Genomic DNA, 13,325 nt, shown 5'->3' with positions numbered 1-13,325 from the left:
AAAAATATACTTTTTTGGGGATATTTGTAAAAGTTTATTGAAAGCCATTATCTAAAACCTAATAAATTAAGAGATGTACTGTGTTTATGGATAGGGGGATTTGAGGGTCCAGATTTCAATTTTTCCCAAATTGAATCTTAAATTCAATGCAATTTCAACATTTGAATATATGTGAAATTTGTCAAAATGATTCTATAATGTATACGGAAATGCACAGGGACAAGATAGCTAAGACTTCCTAAAGAAGAATAAGATGGGAGGAAACTGGCCAACTAGATAGAAGAACAATTATAAAATTAAAGTAATTAAGAAGTCTAGTATTAGTGAAAATAAACCAATAAAACAAAAATATAACCCATAAATAAACACACTCCAACAACTTGATATATGACTGAAGTACCACTGTAGATCCAGTGGTGAAAGAATGGACTTTTCAACAGTGGAGATTTAACTTTATACTCATCAGATAGTTAAATATGTGGAGCAATGGCAACATGCTTCTACTGCTGGTTGAAGTATAATTAACACAACCACTTGGAGGGAAAAATGGCTGGTAAGGTTGAAGATACTCATTCCACTCCCAAGTATACACACAGTAGGACTCTTACACATATATAACAAGGGCCTTGCTGTGCACAAGAGTTAGCATAGTAGGTCCTGGCTGGAATCTGGGAAGTGAGCTTTTAGGAAGTTCCCAACACAAGTCTGTTTGTACCTGTTTGTATAGCTGGGGCACCGAACCCTGCCGTACCAGGTTGTACAGACTACAAGCAGTGTGATTTATGATGAATATCAGCTTTCCTTCTAGTAGTCTAGAATTTCTGTGATTATGACTGATAGCACTGACAAAGAGAGCCTGTGTAACCAGGCCCCAGTAAAAGCCCTGGATTTGGGGCGCCTGGGTGGCTCCGTTGGTTAAGTGACTGCCTTCGGCTCAGGTCATGATCCTGGAATTTCGGGATCGAGTCCCGCATCAGGCTTCCTGCTTAGCAGAAGTCTGCTTCTCCCACTGACTTCTCTTCTCTCATGCTCTCTCTCTTTCATTGTCTCTCTCTGGCTCTCAAATAAATAAATATTAAAAAAAAAAAATCCCTGGATTTAAGTGTCTAGTGGGATTCCCGAGCAGAAACAAGCATCCCTACTCCTGCATTACACCACTGGAGGAAGGAGCGCGCTCCACATGGCCCCTCAAAGACAGCGGAGGAATAACATTCATTGTACATCCCATAAGTTCAAAGAACACCAATAAGATTTTTCACCAGTAAGATTAAAAAAAAAAAAAAGATTATCAAAAGGAAAAAAGAACAGATCAGTTGCTTCTCTGAGTTGGGGGGGAATATGGAGTTGACGACGAAGAAGCATGAGGGCATTTCGGGGAGAAACAGAACAGTTCTTGATTTTGATGGTGATTACATGACTGTATGCATTTGTCAAAATACAGAGAATTGTAGACTAAAATGGTGAATAATTAACCACATGTAAGCTAGACCTCATTTTTGGAATGGGAGAGGGGAGATGAAAGAAAGGGAGGCGAAAGAGGGGAAGGGAAAAAATGGGAGAAAAAAGCAAAACGAGGAGCAGTAAAGTGCTCCAAAATGGGATCTTGGCTTTCTTCAACTTGGAAATAACTGGCTTCCCTTTCATACATATTCCAACAATCTCTCATTAATGTTTTCAATGGCTTAGGAATTCATTAAATTTCTAAGCACATACACAATACTGCATATTACATGGAACTACTACACACACCCAATGAGAGTCTAGATGTTTTCATAACTAAGACATACACTGCTTTGAGTAGTAATACAAACAACTAACCTGTGGTGTTTGAGGAGTGGCCACACCTGCTGATGGACTGTCTCTACACCAGTCATAGTCTATCAATCCAGGTACATGGTTTTCATCACTTGTCATCACATCTTCTAGACTCAGATTCTTTGGCTATTGAAAACCAGAAAAACTTAGAGACAACACCAACATGATTCAATTTTTAGAAGAGAAGGGAGTTGAGGGAAATTGGAAGGGGAGGTGAACCACGAGAGACTAAGGACTCTGAAAAACAATCTGAGGGTTTTGAAGGGGCAGAGGGTGGGAGGTTGGGGGAACCAGGTCGTGGGTATTAGAGAGGGCACGGATTGCATGGAGCATTGGGTGTGGTGCAAAAACAATGAACACTGTTACGCTGAAAAGAAATAAAAAATTTTAAAAAAGAGTATGTTCAAGGCACAGGGCAAGGCCCTGGAAGCAGAAGATAGTATCTGAAGGAGCTCACCATCTAGGACAGAAAATAAAAAGTCAAAAAGCTCTAATACAAATTATTACGTAAGAGAATCTTGGACTCTCAAATAACATGTCTTGGAACATTTTTACATTATATGCCATACTATTTTGCTTATTATCATCAGATAATCACTGTAACAGCACACAAATAACATAAAAAGGTCTAAAGGGGCACCTGGGTGGCTCAGTCGGTGAAGCATCTGACTCTTGATTTCAGCTCAAATCCTGATCTCTGGATCCTAGGATTAAGACTTGCTCCACAATCAGGGGGCATCTGCTCCAGGATTCTCTCTCTCCCTTTTCCTCTGCCCCCCACTTCAAATAAATAAATAAATCTTAAAAAAAAAAAAAAAAAGGCTCCAACAAAATAGTAAACAGAAGAGAAATGACTTAGGTTTCTTTGTTGTTAGTACATACAGAGTATGCAGTAATTTCTCCTAGGAATAAACTAGCTCCATGAAACATCTCCTGGGGACAGGATATTTGGGATCCTGTGCTAACAATACCACTAGAGTCATTTATTTTCCCTCATTCTTCCCCCTCTACAAACTAAGGGTATACTAGACATACTCTAAATCCTAAGACTATGAAGTATAATCGGATTTTTTTTTTTAAGATTTTATTTATTTATTTGAGAGACAGAGATCACAAGTAGACAGAGAGGCAGGTGGGGGTGGGGGTGGATCCCCAATGAGCAGAGAGCCCAAGGCAGGGCTTGATCCCAGGATCCTGAGATCACGACCTGAGCCGAAGGCAGAGACTTAACCCACTGAGCCACCCAGGTGCCCCTATAATTGGATTTTTTATTTCTCTCTCCTTCCCTTCCCTTCAACATCAAGTTTAGCTGGCCAAACAATTTTACTTGAATTCTTCACACCTCATCATGTACTTCCCAGTTTCACTGCCATTGCTCTAATTCATGGACACATCTTAGACATGAACTATTCAAATAGGCGGTATGGTCTGTGCCACCAATGTTTCCACCCTCTCAGCCAGAAATGACAGAGTTCTCCAATTATCATGAAATAGAACTAGCTACATGGAGTGCTAGGTAGAGAAAAATACTAAAGCTAAATCTAGGTTCAATGAGGAAAAGAGCAGTGTTGAATGAATGATGGCTGTCATGGGCACTGTAGAAGGGAGTAACAACATACACATTCTTAACTGAACAAGTCTGGATAAATATTTCTAAATTACTGTCATGCTAGTGACTTATTCTATCTTGTTAAAAAATCAATGGCTCCCATTATCTATAGCATAAAGTCTAACTTAACCCTTCTGATATGGCATTTCAAGGTTCTCTACAATCTAGATCTCTCCTATTCTCGCAGCTCACCTCCTCCGTCTCTTCCTCTCACTTTGCCTCTACTTGATCCCTCCATCTCAACCAAAGTCTAGTGACTGCAAACAGAATATATAAAGCACATTTAGGTGCCTGAGATTTTGCTAATTCATTTATCCTGCCCTGAATACTGTGTTCCTTCTTTTCCATTTTTTCTAGACTTGACTATGGATCCAGTTTGGGTCATCTATGGTGATCACTCCCTTCCTAAACCTTCCTAAACCCACTAGAGCACCCCTCTAGCCCCTTATTGGCACCCAACATCTATTATTCCAGCATAGTGCTATCTTTATGTATGTCTTGCTTCAACTTAACTGTTATAGAGCAAGAATGGGGCTGAAAATGCTAATGATATGTTGATGATGTAGTCTTTTATGATTCTTGGATCAGACTATATTATGCTTTCACTGAAAATGCCATCTATTGATTAATAGTTCAGGATTACCTGCTTTTTATAAACAACACCCCAGAGAAAAGGGATGATTCTATCAAGAAGAGTACAAAGGAACCTTGTTTCAAGCTTCAGTGATTTGCATAAAATCAGAAAACCCAAAATTTGATTTCTGTTCCATTTTTTTGTCATTAAAATGTCTACCTATCATAAAAATTGATTAAATAACATAAATGCCCAAGTAATTACATGATTAGGGTCAAAGCTCATTAGTTGAAAGAGAAGAATAAGTATCTTCCTAGATCTTTTCCACTTGAATACTTCATAAATGTTATAAGCAGATAAATTGTTATCAGGCCAATCCAGATGTAAGAAAATTCAAAGGCTTAGGAAAATGTCTCAGGCCTGTTAACTATGGTGTCATAAATGTAAAAATTTAGCTAAAGTTTATTAATAAAGTTTATTATAATTTAATATGCATGATTTACATATAATTTAAGATGAAATTAGAATTTATTAGAAGTACAGACTTATCTACTTCCTTTCTGAAACTACCTTGATCAGAAACAGAGTTCTTGGTTTTTGTGTCCTCCTGAACCTAAAGGGATTCATTTCAGTCTGAGAGTTTCAAGGGTCTGGCAATGTGGGCAGGAGGAGTGACAGGACAACTCATGATGTCCATGCGTGAAAGATCTGTCTGCGCACGGGGTATTCACCAATCCAGTAAAGCTCTCCAAGAACAAACCAGAAAACCAACCAAGGAATGACATTATCTCACTCCCAAGATTCCCTTACATAACAGCTACTGACACTTTTCGTGCTTAGTTTGATCAAGATATCAACTAGGAAAGGAAGAAGGGACTGGCAGGATTTGGGAAGAACATAAAATCCCTTATATCTGCAACACATGATTGACAAGTGCCAAAAAGAGAGTTAAATGAAGCAGTAAAGGAATTCAGGCAGGTCAGAGGAAGACTCAACACAAGATCATGAAAAAGGTGGCTTTTTTTTTTTTTTTTTACAGAGTTTTGAGACCTAAAGAAATAAAATCACCTCACCTATGTAGTCATTTGGGGTATACTGGATTCCATTAAGAGAGCTAACCACCTCTCTCTGAGAATAATAAAAGTACAATTTGCTAGTGCTAGAATAACTTAAGTTGCAACCTAAATTAACTGAAGGGAAGACTTATTATATTACAAAGAACCACACCCAGCCAGCAAATGATGTGAAAGGTAGAACTTAGGTAACAAAGAATCAGACAGAAGACATAGACTCATGTGAACTCTTAGGAATGATCCAGGTGCTTTCAAAAATGTAAAGCTTCTCTACCATTCTAAATGCTCATGACAAAAAAAAAATGAGACAAAGAAGACAAAAATAAAAAAACTTACATGGTCACAACAGTCATATAAGGAATTTGAATTACATAAGCTATAACTACTGCTCAAAACAAACCTAAACAATCAACATAAAGGAGTATCAAAATATTCATTAAAACATTTCATGTCTATAATATAAAGTATAATATATCCTCTTTCAGAAATCTTAGTCCCAACAATATTTAAAATTTTTATCCACAACCCAAGATACAGTATCTTTTAAAAGCACTTGCATATACATAAATTATGTAAATAAGCATACTAAAAAAGACTGGAAAGATGCAGTCAAATAAAACCTATAGGTAGTAGGTTCATAGATAAGTTCTATTTTCCTTTGGCTTATCTGTGGCTTAAAATTTTTCTGAACAGGGTGCCTGGGTGGCTCAGTGGGTTAAGCCGCTGCCTTCAGCTCAGGTCATGATCTCAGGGTCCTGGGATCGAGGCCCGCATCGGGCTCTCTGCTCAGCGGGGAGCCTGCTTCCCTCTCTCTCTCTCTGCCTGCCTGTCTATTTGTTATCTCTCTCTGTCAAATAAATAAATAAAATCTTTAAAAAAAATTTTTTTTCTGAACAATCAGAAATTACTTTTGTGGGATGCCTGGGTGGGTCAGTGGGTTAAGCCTCAGCTTTCGGCTCAGGTCATGATCCCAGGGTCCTGGGATTGAGCCCCGAATCAGAGGGTCTCAGCTCAGCAGGGAACCTGCTTCCTCCTCTCTCTCTGCCTGCCTCTCTGCCTACTTGTGGTCTCTCTCTATGTCAAATAAATAAAATCTTTAAAAAAGAAAGAAAGAAAGAAAGAAATTACTTTTGTGAAAAACAGAGGGGAGGAGAGGATTATTTCAGTGCCATGTTAACATTTAGATTTTTAGGGTTCAAATTCAGAATTTCCCATTTTCTTCACCAAAAATATATATTTATTTACTTACTTGCTTATTTAAATTTTATCCCCCCCCCACCAAAAATATTTAAATCATAAAACGTCTTTCCTCTGGCTCCCTGACACCAATGGTGTATCCACTCACGAATGGAGCAAGCACAAGGCTGCTGAACGAGGTTCAATCCATTTAGCCTATGACTCTTGGTTTCAGCTCAGGTCATGATCTCATGACCATGATCTCATGGGTGGTGAGATGGGGTCCTGAGTTGGACCCCGAGCTCAGCAGGGAGTCTGCTTGAAGAGTCTCTCCCTGTGCCCCTCCCACTATGTGCGCGCACACTCTCTCTCTCTATATATATAATAAATAAATACATAAAATTTAAAAAGATTCTCCCTCTCTCTCTGTTAAAAAAAAAAAAAGAGTAGTCGGTGTTCACTCAAAAGTTCCATCATTTCTGCATTTCTCTCCCTCTGCCTGAAGCTGTCCCTGCTTGTGCTATCAAATAAATAAATAAAATCCCTTTTTTTTTTTTTTAAAGATTTTATTTATTTATTTATTTATTTGACAGACAGAGATCACAAGTAGGCAGAGAGCCACGCAGAAAGAGAGGGAGAAGCAGGCTCCCCGCAGAGCAGAGAGCACGATGTGGGGCTCAATCCCAGGACTTTGGGATCATGACCTGAGCCAAAGGCAGAGGCTAAATTTAACCCATTGAGCCACCCAGGTGCCCCTAAATAAATAAAATCTTTAAAAAAAAAAAAAAAAAAAAAGGTTCTAACATTTACCTTGATGTCTGTGAGTGGGGTGATATTGGCTAGTCCACAGGAAAAAGAAGGAAGCCTTAAACGAACTGGTCTTCCCCGAGCCTTCTTGGCCAGAAGAAGAAGATAGGTAGCGGTGAGGTGATCATACTGCCACTGGAAAAAAAAAAAATCAAGTTGTTTAGAATAGTAAAGTTAGTTTTCAGAAAAAAATATTTTATATTATTTTTTTTTCCATTCAGGGAAAAAAAAGCAATCCCCTATACCAACTCTTTTTCTCTCACACAGTTTCTACTCCTCAGAGGGAACCCCCTCCTTTTTTTTTTTTTTTTAAAGATTTTATTTATTTATTTGACAGATAGAGGCCAGAAGTGGACAGAGAGGCAGGCGGGGTTGGGGGGGGGGACCAGGCTCCTAAGAGCAGAGAGCATGATGTGGGGCTCGATCCCAGGACCCTGAGATCATGACCTGAGCCGAAGGCAGAGGCTTTAACCCACTGAGCCACCCAGGCGCCCCAGGGAACCACTTTTAAATACTTATAGCTATTTCTTCTATGTTTCTCTGTTGCTTATACAGCTTTAATTTTTTTTCAGCTTCAGATATTATCTATGAATTTCCTAGTATGGGAAATAAGGATTTAGATCTACTACAACCCCTTCCTGCCCCATACATTCTGCTTCCTTGCATCCTCGTACTATAATTTTATCACAATTTTTAGTTAAATCAATATTTACACTATCATGATTATGTAAACTAGTATTAACAACTGAATAGGGGTAATGTTCACAATATTTCATTGGTACTCTGACTCTATGCAATTAGAACAGAGGCTGAGAGAGGAGTAGGGTCCTGGGGCACCCTGCCATGAAGATCATGAAACTTTTAAACACTGGGTCCCAGGGGAGACGGGAGGGAGGTGCCCAGAGGACCTGAGGGATGTGGTGGACAACGGGGAGGGCATTCCGAGTAGAAATTCTTTACTAATGAGTAGATAAATATTCTAATATCCTAACAACCAATATGGAACTGCAGCTAAACCACAGGGGGTACTACCCTTGTATTTCCTTCTTTTGTATCTTGGTTTTTCCTGAAGTTAAAAATAAAAAAGGGGCAGCTGCTTGTCTTACTAACTCAACTCCACACTCCCCAGCCCTCTTCATCTCCCCTCAACACGTCCACACACACCAGCTAATCTGTTCCCTCCAACATCGCCCCTTTGGAGACATTTCACCTGCTGTCAGCACTCCATGCTCCACTCTTGTCTGGCTTCTTTCTCAACCTGCAACTCAACTGTTGGTCTAGGGATTCCCTTCACATCTATTCTACAATGTATCCCCAGTTTCCCAGATCCTAAATATTCCTCTTTCTTGGATACTTTCTTGTCTGGGTGGAATACATCCTCCAGTAATTCCCTGAGGGTGGATGAATGGGAGGTAAATCTTGTGCGACTCTGAATTTATGACAAATGACTGCATTCCCTGCTCACACTTGATTCTGGTTGGGCTGAGTACAGAATTCTAGGATGACAATTATTTTCACAGTTTTGAAAAAATTGTTCCATGCTCCTCTCATTTCTAGTACAGATACTGAAAAATCCAAGGTCTTTCTGACTCCAGGCCTTTCTTTATGATCTTTTGAAAACTTTTTTTGGGGGGAGGGGGAGTCTCTGGAAACTTTCTAAATATTCTCTTTTCCCCAGTTTTCTGAAATTTCACTTTGTGTTCATCTATTTTCATTCATATTTCCAAAACCTGGCTAAACCCCTTCCTTCTTAAAAAACTCAGTTTTACTAACTTAGAAACCATCAGTTCTGGAATATTTCTTCTTGTATTATTATTATATTTTTATGTTTTCTTCCCTTCTTCTGTTTTATCTTCCTGCAACTTCTATTATTTGTATGTTGGACCTTTCTTACCCATTCTCTTCTATTTGTTCATCTATCTCTTTGTTCTTAGATTCTATTTTTAAGAGGTTTTCCTTTAATTTTACTTTCAATCATTTCTACTAAGCTTTTCATTTCTGTGGTCATATCTTAAATTTTCAAGAGCTATCTCTTGAAATGTTCCATTTTAGTCATCTTATTCCTATTTCAAAGAAGAAATAGCCTTTCTTATCTCTGGGAATATTAATTATCACTTCAAGCCATTTTCTTCCACTCCCTGCTTATCTTTTATTTCTCAGTATCTTTACTTTTCTTCTTTCTCCCCCACCTCACCACCCCCACCATTTGTTTTGATCTCTGATTTTCATGTTAGAGGCTTTCCTCAAATGTGTGATAAGCTTTGGCCGCCTATCTCTACTGAAAGATGAAGAATTACAAAGCACAGTTAATTAAAGGCTTTCAGTATAGTCTGAGGCTGCTCATCACCTTGGGGGCTTCTCTCTATGGTGAACAGACAGGAATCTGAACTCCCAACCATTAGTATAGTAGGTCCTCTCTTTGGCTTTTCCCTAGAATTGAATCTTCCAATATTTTCCCCACCCCCACTGCAAAAAGGATAAAATCTTGGTTCCAACATTCTCAGGCTTGAAGAGGGAAGGTGGTCAGAGATAGCAGTTCACTCATGAATATGAAGATTGCATGTAGCTATGCATCCGTTTCAGAATGGCTCATCACCCCCACCCAAGCTGTGTATGGTAGACGAGTTCCTCTTGTTCACTGTCTCCCATTTCCTGCTGGGGTAAGGAGGAGGTGGATGTCATGCAGCACAAGGTAGAGAAAGAGATCTGGGGTCCAAATGCTTCTAGTACAGATTTTCAACCGATCTTCCTATTTTCCACCCTACTTATTTCCCAACTTCAGAGGCTCTGAGTACCTCTAATTCCTAAGTCTTTCTGGAGCCTAAGGCTCTAATCAATTTGCTTATTTTCTTTTCTTTCCCACTGCAGACACTTAACTTTCAGCTTTTTCTAAAATGCTATGTCAGATGCCACTTCTCTATTTTTATAACTCCCCAAATTTTATTGACGTAACTTTTTGTCTCCTCTTTTATCCTCAACATCCTTGTGAATTTTTTCTTTTTATCTCTTTATTATTATTTTAGTGAGGTTTTAGGGAAGTGTTGTATGTAAACACACCTGTTCAATCCACTATGTATAACTAGAAGTTTCTAAATAATGGACTCATAAAACTAGGTGACTCTACCCTACAGGAGTGTTAAATTTTAATAAATTAAATAATATTTAATGCATGTATCTCCTCACAAGGCACATGATCCAAAAAGGCCTACTACCAAAAAGGTGTAAATAAAAACTTATCACTAATAAATTTTATCAGCTAATATTTTAGATAGCCACAATCAGCATGTATCTTTGAAATCTATATAATGGACCTATCAATCTAGTGGAAGAAGTATAAAATTCTGTGATAAATTATCAAAGAATGCTGCCTTTAATCCAGACAGGATGGGTTGGAAGGAAGGACAGAAAAAGTTTCATAGAGAAGGTACTTGGAAAGTGGATAAAAACTATACAATCACAATCACTCTCCAGTATGAGAGTCCTACCTTTGTAAAAGAGATGCCATACACTGATTACAGACAATGGCTCAGAAACAAGTTGCCACCTCCTTAGATTGTACACAATACCTGGACAGTTTTAGATGGAGTCCTCTCAGCCTGCCTGGAAGTTTTACAACTCTAAGCCCTCTTTATCCCGAAGCAAAAAAGCATCCTTTTAATAACTTTTTTGCCATAGCCACTGCACACTACTCATTACGATTAGACACATGGAGGAGTTGTGTGTTCAATAACAGATTAATTGGCACACTAGCTACACTTTCAGGTAACATCATCAGTCCACAAGTCTAACACAACCATGTCTCCAGCAGCTCCCTGTTTTGAAAGTCAAATGTCTGAAAGTAAAACAACAGGTCTATCTATCATAAAGAAGGCTCCATTCCTAAAAAAACGAAACATTCTAAAATCCCCAGTTCTTGTTCACACAGACTACATGTTAGAGAACTGCCCAAGCCCTTGGGCTGAGGACAGGCAGTTACTGGAACAGAGCATTTGAGAAATTGAGGAATAGCTCACTGTCCTTCCTGAGCTTGGCTGTGAGGTCCTCAATCTTTAAACTTTTGCCACCAGAATACAGGGCGATTTGCACTGCAGGGGTGGGGGAATGGATTGATCTGAATAGGTTCTCATAGGCATGTGTAACCCTAGTGAAGTCCCCCTACCAGATGACTGACTGCTCCCACAATTCACAGTCACTCACAGCTGGAAGGAGAGGGGAAAAATAAGGAATGCAGTCAGGTGGAAGGAAGCTCTAGTACCACTACTGTGAGTCTCAAGAGGGCCATGGTGAGCTAGTCCAGAATCATAACACATATGAAACTCTAACTTCTGCATATAAAAAGCAGTTTAGAGGACTCATGTATGGGGCACCTGGGTGGCTCTGTCAGTTAAGTGTCTGACTTTGGCTCAGGTCATGATCTCAGGGTTCTGGGATCCAGCCCTTCATCTGGCCCCATGTCAGGCTCCACACTCAGTGGGAATCTGCCTCTCCTTCTCTCTCTGTCCCTATCCCAACTCTTGCTCTAAATTTGTCTCTGTCTCAAATAAATAAATAAGGTCTTATTTATTTATTTGAGACAGAGACAAATTTAGAGCAAGAGATATAATAAATAAATAAGAGTTTGACCCAGAGAGAGATACAGTGAGAAAGGGAACATAAGCAGAAGGAGTGGGAGGGAGAAGCAGACTTCCCGCTGAGCAGGAAACCCCACGTGGGGCTCAATCCCAGGACCCTGGGACCATGACCTGAGCTGAAGGCAGACGCCCAAGAACTGAGCCACCCAAGTGCCCCTAAATAAGACCTTTTAAAAAAAGAGACAGAGCTCATATAAATGATATAAAAGTGGGAGTTCAAGGAGTCAAACATTTGAGAATAATATTGCTTCTCTCTCTGCACAAAGATCAGCAGCACCATACCAGCATGGATCTCACTAAACTGGTTTCTCCCTGTCCTGTCTAACCAGCCCCCCAAATAAAGGCAAAGCTCCCAAAGTGCCAGAAAAAGTATAACAGACCACAGATGACCTCAAATCTGGATTCCCTGAAGCTATTTAAACTGGAAAGTACTAGGACCAATGTGAATTCTCTTAGACTACCTAAACCAAGATTTCTCAACCTCAACACTATTGGCCTTTGGCCTGCATAATTCTCTCTTATGAGGGCTATTCTGGGCATTGTGAGATATTTAGCAGAATCCCAGCCTCTAACCACTAGATTCCATTAGCATGTATACGTACCCATGTTGCGACAACCAAAAATGTCCCCTGAGAGGCAAAATCACTCCCAGTTGAAAACCACTGACTTACACCAATGCTTCTCAAGCTTTTATGTACATAGGAATCACTCAGGGATTTTACTAAGATGCAGATTATTCTGATTCAGTAGGTCTGAAGTGGGGCCTGAGAGTCTGCATTTCTGACAAGCACCAAGTGATGCTAATGCTGCCAATCAGAACATACTCTGAATGACAAAAATTTATATTAGTAGGAGTTGAGAAGTATTACTCTAAATTTTTGCCATTTGGGAAGCTATTAAAAATTCTGATGTTTAGGCCACACACCAAACCAATGAAATCATAATCTCTGGAGGTGTGACCTAGGCACTGGGATTAGTTTAAAGTACCCAGGAGACTCTAGTGCTCCGATAAAGTTGACAATCTCACATTTAGAATGCATAGCCTATTCTACTCATCCCTAGGACTGGAAAATAAATATAAAAAAGCATTTTATTTATTTTTTTTAAAGATTTTATTTATTTATTTGACAGAGAGAAATCACAAGTAGGCAGAGAGGCAGGCAGAGAGAGAGAAAGGAGGAGGAAGTAGGCTCCCCGCTGAGCAGAGAGCCCAATGCGGGACTCGATCCCAGGACCCTGAGATCATGACCTGAGCCAAAGGCAGCGGCTTAACCACTGAGCCACCCAGGCGCCCCTAAAAAAGCATTTTAAAGTGAGGGAAGAGTACAAAAGAAGAAAAACTATTACTTTCTTCACAGCATTCTTGATGTTGTTCAAGTCTAGCTTTTAGAATCATGGAGATCTTTAGAGAGAGTAACACCAGAAAACAATCTCCATCATGCTTCATTATCTACTTTTTCTGTAACAGAAGTAAATAATTCCTATTTCCATTTCACTTTTAAGTTTGAAAACTATGTAAAAACCACATAAAGGATACTATTTTAAGAACTTTTTTCAATAGTTCTTGAAATTCCAACATGGGGCTCGAACTCACGATCCCAAGATCAAGACCTGAGCTGAGAACAAGAGCTGGACACCCA

The 13,325-nt window shown here is 39.4% G+C and overlaps 1 protein-coding gene across 1 annotated transcript in view; it reads right to left on the bottom strand.

Annotated features, from left to right (window-relative positions):
• MELK (maternal embryonic leucine zipper kinase) overlaps positions 1-13,325 on the bottom strand; it is an 89,172-nt gene that overhangs the window by 18,222 nt on the left and 57,625 nt on the right. Inside the window, exons 12-13 of the mRNA XM_082694869.1 lie at positions 7,058-7,189; positions 1,819-1,941 (exon numbers count right to left, since the gene is read on the bottom strand). Coding sequence (XP_082550995.1) covers positions 1,819-1,941; positions 7,058-7,189 — 255 coding nt within the window. The remainder of the gene's footprint in view (positions 1-1,818; positions 1,942-7,057; positions 7,190-13,325) is intronic.

Source organism: Mustela nivalis, assembly GCF_964662115.1.
Source record: "Mustela nivalis genome assembly, chromosome: 13".
NCBI lineage: Eukaryota > Metazoa > Chordata > Mammalia > Carnivora > Mustelidae > Mustela > Mustela nivalis.
Note: the sequence above shows the minus strand (reverse complement) of the source record. Positions and strands in the feature narration are given on the sequence as shown.